At 33.4% G+C, this 12,778-nt stretch overlaps 1 protein-coding gene across 4 annotated transcripts in view; it reads right to left on the bottom strand.

Annotated features, from left to right (window-relative positions):
- Nucleotides 1-12,778, bottom strand: part of CEPT1 (choline/ethanolamine phosphotransferase 1) — a 48,204-nt gene that overhangs the window by 7,749 nt on the left and 27,677 nt on the right. For 3 of the 4 annotated variants that reach the window (XM_037017016.2, XM_037017017.2, XM_037017015.2), the window contains exons 4-5: nucleotides 12,479-12,620; nucleotides 382-466 (exon numbers count right to left, since the gene is read on the bottom strand). In XM_037017016.2, the coding sequence (XP_036872911.1) occupies nucleotides 382-466; nucleotides 12,479-12,620 (227 nt within the window). Of the gene's footprint in view, nucleotides 1-381; nucleotides 467-6,676; nucleotides 6,762-12,478; nucleotides 12,621-12,778 lie in introns of all 4 variants that reach the window. The other variant, XM_073234428.1, reaches the window with a different exon arrangement.

The raw sequence follows: 12,778 nt of genomic DNA on the forward strand, positions 1-12,778 counted from the left end.
ATTTAATGTCCCCATACTTGTTATTCGGCTTTAGGCATATGACAGAAAAACTAGTAGACTCACATAGCTCAGACAAAAAGATCTGATTTAATCTTGTCATTGGTTAACTCGCTATACTATCTGCTAGTTCCTCAACTGTAAAAGGGAATGACAAATAATACAGACAGCCTTCAAAAATAATAGCCTTGGAATGGGCCTAACATACCACATGAGTCCAAGTAGTAAAATTCACCATGCCCTGTGTCCTACCATTGCTATGGTGTTTCACTTTCAGAAGGATTAAAATCATTTTATGTATCACCCTTTTCATGGGTTATTTTCTATTGAACACAAGCAAAGACAACATGCATTACATGGAATACACAATGTGAACAAAGTTACCATAGATTGCCAAAAAGGTGGTCCTCCAATCACTGCCAGCAAATGCATGATTATTATGAAGATTTGCACTTCAGTCACATCAATTCTGATTAGGTAAAAAAGCCAAAAAAAAGCAAAATTACTCAAAACAATTTCAAGTTAATTACTCGCAAGCTTAGCAGCATTCCTCTATCATGCACAATAGAAAAAAAATCTTGAATACTGAGGAAAGGGGAGAAGGGGTTGTCAAAAATTTGTTATAAGCAAAATCAAACAAAATCCAGAACCTTCTAATTTAATTTGATGAATTTCACAGGGCAATAAAAACCCGTCCTTTCCAAAGGAAATTTCTGACTAATTGAAGAGCTGGGCTTAAACTGTAGCTTAACCTTTCCCACCAAAAAAAAAAAAAAAGGGAGGGGGGTGTTGCATTAAATTTTGAGTGTCAAGCAGAGGATTGCATTATATTGCTATATTAACATGAAACCTTGAAATAAGTGCTTTGTAGTATCAAATGGAAGTCCTAAAATAACATAAATCACTGAGACCTTGAAAAACTCACTGCTCTTTAGATATATTCATTTAATGCCTTCCATGGTATGCGTGTGAGAAAAAAAATCACCCAATTCTCAATCAAACTCTTATACTTATTAGGTCAACTAGCCTAAGATTTCTGGAAAGAACATATTGAAAGCAGCCAAGGATTAGCTTTGAGATTGCTGAAAATGATTTTACAGGCAAGAAGACACACATCTGATACAAAAACAGGGCAGTAGAATTGAGAAGTCTGAAAGGCTGAAAAAAAGAATATGGGCAAAAAGGTTGAGGAGCAAAGCATAAACTGGTATTCCTTCCCTTCTGCAGTCTAGCACTGTCATAATCCTGAGATTATCATTCCCAGATTATTAGATCCAAATGCCTGTTAATTTTTAGAATTTATTTTACAGATATGCTTGCACAAAATGTTTATACAAGGTTATTCATTACAGCATTATTTATAACAGCAACATTTAAAAAATGTCCCTCAATGAGGGAGTAGCTATAGACATTATGGTCCTTACATACAATGGAGAGTTTGGTAGCTTTTAAAAAAAAGAGTGGCACAGCTCCCTACACAGTGATATGGAAAAATATCAAAGATGTATTAGTTGAAAAACAATCTTGCAGAATGTGTATAGGCTACTTTTGGTGTAAAAAAGAGTAATATTCTATTTTGATTTTTGCCAGTAATTACACAACAAATTTCTGGAAAGAATACATTACAAACTAAGACAGTGGTTCCCTATTGGAGAGGACAGTATAGACACTGGACAGCTGGAAGATGACGACAGGAAGGAGACAATTCACTGTGTATCTTTTTTGTGACGTTAGTTCTTAAACAAAGTGAGTAATTGATCTATTAAGAAGTTAAATTAAGAAAAATCAGTCTAAGAAAATTAGGTATCAATAACAGCAAAGGTTCAATTCCCAGAGCAGACAAGAGCCCTCATTTCTAAAACTGATACTTAAAACAATCTGTAATGTGAGCTAAAGATACATCAACTCTCATACCCATAATAAATAACTAGGTTGAAATCGGTCTCTCACAACTAAAAAAACTGATCCTTGTTCAAGAATGTTTCTTAAACAGGACATTATTGAGTTGCAAACATACAGTGAGATGTAGTATCTTGATATACACATTTACTGGGGAAAAAATGGACTGAATTAGACTAAAAAGAATCTGTAGAGCTGACCTGATGAATGGTGTTGCCAATAAGGGGAATTACCCTCAGTAGCAGACTCAGGAGACTAAGCAGGTGTCAAAGATGATCGACTCTGTCTTGGGATGAGGAGGGTAGACATCTTACAACACTTTGCTGGACATATGAAGTAGCCTTTTGGGAGGGGAAGGGCCAGAAGTATAGAATTACAAAATAAAAATGGAGGGAACCTCATGCATTAGTCTTTGTATCTTGGATGAATGTAAAAAAGACAGGAAACATGAAAGATTTTTACAAAGTCCCATACTGGAGGGACAGTTTTACTGATTAGCCTCTTTGGAACTCATGGAAGACAGGATTCTCTAAACCACTGACATACTGTCATTGTATTTAAACTAAGGATGCCTTAATGTAAAGAGGGAGGGCCAGGGAAAACTTACTTACCAGTTGGTAGTTAAAAATAGTTTTCCTGGTTGCTTATCTGATTTAGAGGAATACCCTGCACTCCTGGATGAGCCCCTTCTTACTGCTCTGAATCATGAGAATTGCCTATTACCACTCCTGGAGGTATGGCTTTAACCTTGACTGCCAAAGAAAAAGGGTGTAGGAGGAGGCCATCCCGAGACAGGAACTAAGCAAACTAAGAAGGATGGGTGGCAGAAATGATAAACAGTAAAAAAGAGTTAATGATTGTGTTTAGAAGAGAGCTAGTTATATGACAGTCCATGTTATATCTTGACTGGTATTGCTTTAAATAGTTTACTATTTCTATTTTATTTTACACAGGTTGTGAAGAGACAAAAAGAACTCTCCTAATTGCTGTAGATAATTCATAATGAGTACTCTGGCCAGAACACACGTTAATTACTACAGCAAGCCAGCAATAAACATTCTGATGGCTGTCACGGAAGAGAAACAGAAAGAAGCAAGCCAGTGTGGAGACTAAGCTCCTATTCTTCCACTGGGAGAGGCTGTAATTGTGACAGTCCACAGTCAATATAACCTGCAACATCTAGTAAATCCTTTGGGCATCACTCTTTACAATATTAGAATGCTCTACTGATTAACAGATAAAGAGATCAAGGTGATCTAGATGAATACAAATAATCTTTTAAATAGGGAATAGAGAAATCTAGCTGGAGTAAGGATCTCAGGGAGTCGCCATACAACGTAAAGGCAGCTTAGATCATCAGTTATTACATCAAAATAACAACTTTTAAAAGTGAGTAAGGGGTGTAACAAACCCATATTATCTAAGCTAGCTATGAGGATAGCTTCTATCTTGAAAGCTTCATTTTTACTTCTCAGTGTTCAGAGAAACACCTAATAAATGCATTTGGCTTGAACTTCAGCCAGACTCAGCATTCACTGAGGGATGTGAAGGGATTTAAATGACACTCTGTGAGAGCTGATAAGCATGTTAATCATCTTTTCCCAGAATTTGTATGTGCCTTTCCTTTCTAATATAAAAAATAAGACAATTTAATCTATTCTTCTACATGTGGCCTTCTATGCATTTCACAGATATACTTGCAGTTAATTTAGAAACCTAATTTTGTTAAATGGTACATAGTAAATATAATTGTAATTTGGGATGGATACTAACTTGGTTCATACAGAATATGTACTAGGGCTTAATACACAATATCAAAGAAATTGATTTGTACAATTTTACTTGTGAGTTATTTATTAATCAAAAAGAAACATTTTGTTTAAAAAGTCATCCATTGAAGGTGTCTGGAATCCTACTCAAGAAATAGGTTGCTATTAACTATAGGTCTGCAATTACTTGTAAATGGATCTGAAGTTCTCAAGAACTTATGCATAACCACAATATGGCATTATACCAGAAATACCATGGGTAGGGTGAAGTACTGGTAGACTGAAATAATGATTAGCCAAGAGAGTGAACCTTCCAGTATTTTACTTTCTATCCTTGATAAGGGTCAAACTGGACATGGGTAGCTTAATGTTAAATAACATTAACCGTACAACTGAGTAATAATAACTACGAGTATTTTAAATTTAAGTGTTATTTATACAGAAAGTCTAAAGCATTTATTTTTTAGATCAGTTCAATTATTTTAAACAGTATTATCTACCACTTGAATGACTATATGGATTTTTAGATTATTTGAGAAGACTACAAACAGCAAAAACAACCACCACCCACACAGTGACTTTGAATAAGAAGGGAAAAACAGCCAAAGACCAGAATAGAGTAAGTCATCTAAGAGGAACTAAAGTTTAGGACTCAATTTAAGAGCTATCCTTTTGCACATATTTTTATCACCTTTTGGAAGCAAGAATGAGGAGCGTCCTCTCACCTCACTGAGTAATAATCTTGGAGTTACATAAAGGGATCATGGGCTTATTCTTCCTCTCAAACTATCACAATCAGTTCTAGAAGAAATCTGGAAATGGGAGTAACTCACATGGGCCTTAAAATCAATATAATAATAATGATAATGAACACTCACGACCTTACGATAATAATGAACTCTCTGGGCCCTATAGTCAGCACACTACATTTTTGACTCTTAATCTTCACAACTATCCTAGGAGGCAGGAATTACCACCATTTTACAGATGAAGAAATTTAGTCAGGTAAGTTAAGTGACTTTTCCAAGTTACAGAGATAATCAATGACAGAATCTTGAAAGAAATTGGGAGTTGTGATTCTACAAATGCAAAAACTCTTCTAATTTTTAGTCTACTAATCAACTGGGGCAAACGTCATAAGTTTTTAACTTACTATCACTAATATGTCTGTATAGGATGATACTTCTTGTATTCTAGCACAATTTTCCCTAAAATAGTAGAAAACAATAGGCAATAGAATACATTTAGATACTAATGAATTAATCTGGAAACAAATTAGAAAGAACAATTCCCTCTGAAGCTTATTTTTCCCCCTGAACTTTGTTAAAAAAAAAAAAAGTCCAATTGACAATTTCATTTCAATGACTAAATCAATTGTTGTTAAAGCAACAAATATTAAAAGCAAAATGAAATCTCTGTAAGTTAGCAACTGGTAAAATAATGTATTTTCAAAATATTTTTCATGATGTTAAAATTAAAATGCATTAGTTTCTAGAAACATTTTCATATAAAGGGCTCTATAAATACAGGGTACTTTGTTATCACAAACAGACAAGGTAAAAGTTTATAATAAGTATCCTGATTATTAATTTTACTAACACTTGGGGAGAGATTTTTGGTGAGTATAATTAATAATAATAATAGTAAGCTATCAAAAATTATACATCTAAATAACTACTTGAGCATAAAACGTCAGGTCTTTGGAGAGTACCAGAAAACAGGTTAATGGTAAAGGTTGCTAAATAATAACACATCCTGAACTATGCACATTATTCTACCCTAGGAAGGAATCCTACAATTATATAAATACATGATAAATTCAAGTGAAAATGGATTTAGTTTTGCTCCTAAAAATATGCACACCTGTAGTATCTCACTATTCTCTACATTCTAAGTTGATTTTGAAAAAAAGATGTAGACTATCCCTCACTATTAAACTTTGTTCAAAGCCATCCTTACTGCCACTGAATAACTGGATTTACAATGCTGCAATATACCTTTCAGAAAGAACTCTGCTACCAAAGACTTACTATTTCTATCAAATTATTGAAGCACTGGGCATGGGGACTCAATGTAGGAAATCTAACGTAGCCTTGTATTGCCAGAATGTCAGTGTCCTTTTAAACAGTTCCCCAACACTCCCTGAACTGCAAAATAAATGGAATCTAAGCTTTATTATTCTTGTAAATAGAAGCCTTTTCATACTCAAGTATGAATGATTCTGGACTATTCTACTGGGAAACCATTTCCTAATAAATCTTTTGAAATTATAGAAGTCATAAGGTCAAAATTACAATTCTAATATGAGAGGTACAAATATATTACTTACTCTTAGCATTAACTAAGGAAATATTTACTAAAAACAAAAGAAACCCAGAAATAAAAAAGGAGGGTATTCAAAGGATGATGTAGTAATATGAAAAGCTGAGGATACTTAGTTTTAAAAGCACAGCTTATGAGAGGAAAACAATAAACAAAAGAAACAGAAGAATAGCTTTTGGCATTAATTTTTTTTTAAAAAGCCAAGATTACTGAAAACAAGCAGAACTAGATTGCTTAAAAGATATACTAAAGAAGTTAAGAGAATAAACTGAATCTTCCCTACTTATAGAGTCCTCAAGTTATCTAAGGAAAACTCTGCTTGCTTTATTCTATTTTCAAAATATTAATACCAAAAAAATTACATTTAATGGTGGAAAGGTATTTATTTTAAAAATATTACATAGAACAAAAATGATACTAGACATAGTAGGTAAATGGAAGAGAGAATTGTTTTTAGCATCAAATCACCAGAAATATTATTTTTCAAAAAATTCTGTTTAATAGGGTGGATTTTTATTGCCCTATAATACATAAAATTAATTGCTTTCTAATAACCTGCTCATCTGTGAGATACCACCAGGAAGACTTTTGATTTTTGATATTTTAATTACTCTGTGCATGACAAAGGTGCTGTCTTTATTGAGTTCACACCATTGTTCACTGGACAGCATGAATATTCTAGCAGTTACCGTGAAGTTCCAGAACCAAGGTCCCAGGGTTCCTGTGACAAGCTGGCATATTATAATTATGATCTGGGACTCTGTAACATTGAATCTATGCATAAGGAAACAAACATTTCAAAATAACTTTATGCAGAGCTTTTGCTAAAGAGCCCTACTAAAACAAGTAGCAAAAATAGATTTAAGAGGTAGCATTCCCCCTATAAAGACAGCTAAAGAATGATATAATTTATATAATCCTATTACTCTCCTTACCCATAAATGTATTTCTTATTACCCAAGTCAAAATAGAAAAATTTTAAAAATAAAACTGTAACACAGTGAATAAATGTTTTGTAAATATTCAGCTGGAGACACTAGAACTAAAAACACACAGTTGACTCTGTTACCCAGGAGTGGTGAATACTACACGCCAAATCACCACACTGTGACACAGGTCCCTTCAATGCCAGACCCTACTCAGATTTCCCTAGACAGGAATGCTTCTCAGAAGCCCCAACGCAGTCATTTATGTGTCTGAAAACCACTAATCATCTTGCACCCCTTCACCACCCACACCTCATCACCCTCCTACTTCTCAGTAACATTAGCACATGTATGTGGAAAGGGCAAGTAGGAAAGTCTGACTTCTTTGGATATGGTTAGGACAAAAATCATATTGGTCTTCTCCTTGTCCTATTTTCTGATAATTTGTAGTCTAGAATCTTATCCTTTTTTCTCTTTCTCTTCCCTTAACTCCACACCAGCATTAGAACACTCTACTACATTGGATTAATTTATTAGTGGTAAAAATGAGTAACACACCCAATTCAATCACTAATGAAGTTTGGGAACACAGGTGGTGACTGGAATAGCAGTACAGAATAGCCTTCAAATAAAAACTGTATCATCAAAATCAAGAACTGATGAATGCTGAAATAGACAGAGGTCCTTGATTTTACCTGATGATTGGAGAGTCCAAATTGCAATATAGGTTCTACATTAACACAAATGATTGTTTTAAGATATTATTTATAACAGTTTGATAAACTTGAAATGGGCAGAGTCTAAATGAATGAATAATTGCTGAGAAAAAGAAGTACACAGGGAAACAAGAAACTGAAAGGAAAATCTCTGGTATTTAATAATTCATGTGATAAATCTTAAACATTTAAAGATATGCAGATCCTATATAGGCTCTCATTCAATAGGAAGCTTACTAATTCTTAATCCACAGAAAGTAGATTACACAGTAATAGACAATATTTTTTAATTACAGGTCTTCAGATACTTATTCTTTAATTGGATAAGAATTAAAGTGAATTTGTCATACCAACAGTAGGATACCTAACCTATTAAAATTTTTCATTTAACTATAGAAAGGAAAAACTCAGTTCTTAAATAAAAAACATAGAAATAAACATGTGGTGGCAGAGATTTTTGCTAATGTGTACGTGAAATTTTAGAAACATGGATTGAAAAATGCAATGAAGTGAAGATAAATACTCTGCCTACTATAATTATAAATACTAAGTACACTAGAAATAGTATCTGTGAAATTAACAGAATCACAGAAGGAACCTTCAATACCATCAAATCCAAAACTCTTACTTACAAATTAGGAAAAGAAGCCCATGAAAGTTGTGGGCCTTGACCAAGCTGATATACAGACAAGATAATTTAGAGGTAACACTTGCGGCAAGTTATACTGGCCTGAATTCAATTTATTAAAATTTCTTTTTTTTCTCCTGAAAATTTAAGTAAGTGTTCTACCTTTCACAGTATGGAAGACTGTTTTAAAGCCTATGTCTTGTATAAAGATAATTTCATTAAAGATTGTTAGAATTTCTATACATTTAATTAAATAAATTAAAATAATTCTATACATACACCTGCAAGTTATATATTTAAAAATACCTAGATATATAGAGTTTAGGCCGTAAGAAAGGAAATGTGAACTCTTCCAATTCATATAATCTATAAACATTTTTAAGACTATTTAAAAAATATTTACAAATGAACTTCAACTCGTAATTCTTAAATTCTTCCACTAGCCCAATCCTTCTATAAAGTTCTAGCCTCTGAGCCCATTTCCCTGCTAGTCTTTCGTCAGGGCTGGTAAAACTCTCGAAAGGGCTAAGCTGGATCTGAAAGGGTCCCGGTGAGCCGTGCTCATCTGCATCGGATCTCTACTTGCTGAATCCAGAAGTGCTGGTAGAATGGGAGTCTGTCTAGGTGGGACAGGTACTAACATTCTCTGGGCAAGGCAGCTTTTAGCTGTGATCAGAGCAAAATGTTGGAAGATACAGCTTATAATTTCAGGGACAATGTATCCAAGTCACATTGGCTTTCCCACAATACCTGACTCTGAATGGAAATTAGTTAGTTATGGATCAATTAAATCACAGTACCTATTTTTGTTCAAGATATTATGAGCAAACTTAATAGCAACTAAAGATAATGACATCAGCAGACTAAGCAAAACAAATAATTTCTTTCTTGACATAGTTTTTTATAAGGTTATAAAACATATAACTACCTGAATTTATTACATATAGAAAAGAAACCCTTGTGATTTTTTTCACTCGTGTATAAACATTGAAATAAAACAATTAAAATAAAAATGTTTTAAAATAAAGTTCCTAAGGTGTCTCAGGCTGCTTTCACTTTCCCCTAAGGAGTAAGAAAAAGCAAGTAATGTAAAAAAATTTCTTTACTCAAATTACCTTTGAGAATTGACCTTGTTCTTTCCTAGTTTAACAAAATAAAATTTGGACTTCCTCCTCCATATATATATAAACTTTACTTCAACATTTAACCTATTATGCACCTGCCTGTTTTATCTGCTCTTTAAACATATACATGAAATCTAAAATGACATTTTTAAGACTTTTTTGGAACATCTATATTGTTCTATATGGCTCCATTACACTGGTATTTTGATAAATACCTCCTTAAATGTAAAGCACTCACAGTATATTTCTATGAATGTTGTACCTTGATTTCAACTTAAAAAATAAATTCAGTGTCATCTTAATGTGACTGCAGGATTTCAGAAAATTGTATACAATCTTCCCAAATTGAAACCAATTCCTTATAATATTAATATTTAATTTAAATTAAAACGTTAAATTCAAACTGGTCTCAACATTTCTAGATATTTTTACACCATTACAAGGAATCACTACAGTCTCAATGGGAGAATGTCCTCCTATCTAACTCCTTTGACTGTTACCCTCAACTCACTTGGCCCTGCATTTTCAGCAGTCTAGTTCTATAAATCACCCTCTCTCTTTTTTGGTATTTCTGATTTCTTCTCTAGTCAGTTTCTTCTGTATGATTTTATATTAAAATACAGAATTCTCCTTCCTTTGATCCCATGTTCTCTCCTCTAACTGATGACTTGCTCTTTCCCATCATAGTCACACATTTTGTAAGCTACCTGTACGGTGTGTTCATTTATTCCACTCACTTCTCATGCCCTACAATCTGGCTTCCACTCCACTACTATAGAGAAATTATTCTGGATGGCTTCATACTGCCAAATTCAATGTACAACTTTCTGTCCTCATTTTGAGTCTTGGCAGCATTTAGCATTGTTCTTTTGAAATTTCTGGCTTTTCATTCCAGTTTGCCTTTCACTCTGGCTGTTCAGTAACTTTTCATGTGCTTCTTTCTAGGCTGGCTCTCTAAGTTTTCTACTATTCTCATTCTATTTGTATGTCCACAAACCCTCATATACATGTTCTTGACAGAACTCTCCCTTCAAATAGGTTCCTCTTCCTCCACCTTCCTCCACCTTCCGTCCAACCACCCAAGGGGAGGAACTGGGTGTCACTTCAGTTTTTGCTCATTCCAAATTGAGACTATGTCCTAAAGCTTGTATGCCTTAGCTCTCTCTCCAAACCTATCCCTTTCTCTCCAATAGCACTCTATTGTGCTCAGTCAGGCTCCATCATTCTTCACTTACTTAGGCTGATGTTTCCTAAAGTGTCTCCTTCTGTCATAGCCCACTCTAAATTCACCTTCCGAAATGTTGCCAGACTGATCTTTCCAAAAGGTACTTTTGTCATTTCCTTGCTTTAGGTACTGCAAAGGCTCCCCACAGATTTAGGACAAAAGCTTGTATTTCTTGGACAGGCACAGAAAGCCCTTGATTTTCTGGATTTCTTCAGCCTTATATCCTGCTACTCCCCTATAGGTATCTTATGATCTAACAATACAGAACTGTTAGCAATTCTCCAAGCATGTATTTCATTAAAGGAATACACCATGAGGAACCTTCTAAGACTGGCAACTAGAAAGCTGTGATATCAAATCATTCCTAAAAACATTTAGCAGTTTACTCTTTCTCTACTTCCACAGTTCATTCTGTCTCCTTCCTACAGTTCTCATATCATATGGTTGGTGCTGTTTTACTTGAAAGGGAAAGAGAATAAATTAAGGCTAGAAGATAAATAAGCTTTCAAAATAATGGTTTGAAAATTAACTCCTTAAGGGTTTGGTGAGATAATAACTGATGAAACATGAACTATATGAAATACAGATATTACAAATGTTGCTATTTTTGAAAACAGTAACAACTAAAAATTAAAACTCAATTAGGGCAAACCAAGTTATCTTAGAAGTCCATTATATTTTGCAGTTTTATTGAATGCAGAGAAAGACAATGAAAACATTATTCAGATTAAGGCTATGAAAACAATACTGAAAATATATCTGCATAAAGTATTGTCAATAACTGCTTTTACATCAGAAATCTTCAAAATTTTCTGAGTATCTATCATTTTATAAACTGTTAATGATTGCACAGGTATACAGTTTTTGAATGGACACTCATGTCCACTAACATCACTTAAGGATACTGCCTTCAGATGGACCTTAAACATGTTCTCTAAACCCTTTTATTTTGAAAACTTTTAAGACATGTCTTTTCATTAACATCTGAAGTATTAATAATTATTCAGTTCCTGTAGTAAGTTTAGGACATCTTAATTCTATTAAGTTTAGCAAAAATTATCTGAGCTGAATTTATAGAGCACAGTTGAATTTCTATGCAATCTGGTCTTTTTAAGATCTAGAAAATGAAGTTTATTAAGGATGTACAATTTTAAAATCCATCATGATTCACCTTAAAGAGACGAAGTCAAGATGTTCTATCATTTGCCATGAGATTTTTATTTTGACATTTCATAAATTACTCAGTCTTTTCTCAAGTTCTTTCTCTTTTAATCTTACACCATGAAGAAAATAAAAGACTAACTTAAGTAGTATAAATAGGACCTGTGATACTTAATTAAACATTTTGGAGTTTGTATTTCATTTTTAAATTCTTAGGCATTTTGTGACAGTAGTAATCTATATGGTGTGCTCATGTCAACTGAATTATCAAGAGCTGAGGTTTTTAAGATTCATAAATAAAACGATGTGAAAATAAAATCTAATTAAGCTATGATATTTAGAGATAAGGGTCTCTTTTTGCTTTCATAAACTTATCTTTCCTGAAAATGCATTTTCATATGTCAAAACAAAAACAGAGTTAAGGTGAAAACCATAGGGAAAAAAAGTGAATTTGAAGCAAAGACAAATAGCTATGAGAGAAGAGGGGCTACTGCTTTTCATATTTAAAAATACTGATTGGGAGATTTTAGTATTTCCTTTTAAAAGTGTGAAAGTACAGAGACCATTAGGTAGCTATAATAACATGGGTTTTAAACTTCTTTTATTTACTAAACTAATTTTAGATTTGATCAATTCCTAATACTCAAATACTACAAAAAACATTTTCCATATTTGAAAGAGAAAATAAACTCACTATTAAGTGTTACTTACATTCCAAATCGCAATGTTCCAGAAACATATGTTTGCCAGTGTGCACAATAGAACATGAATGTCCCAGCAAAACAACAAAAAAACATCCAGTCAGGGTTTGTCCCCAGCTGTACTGCAATACAAGTTCCAAGAACCACAAAAACTGCCAAAGAAAGATCACAATGAAAAACAGAGCAATCTGAATAACAAACATCAGCTGAGCTTGAAATGATTTCGATGAGTCAAAAAGAGATATAATGTGGATGTATCATCTTCTCTCAGTTATCTAAGGTAACAAGAAAGAGGACATAATCTTCTACA

Source organism: Manis javanica, chromosome 4, assembly GCF_040802235.1.
Source record: "Manis javanica isolate MJ-LG chromosome 4, MJ_LKY, whole genome shotgun sequence".
Lineage (NCBI taxonomy): Eukaryota > Metazoa > Chordata > Mammalia > Pholidota > Manidae > Manis > Manis javanica.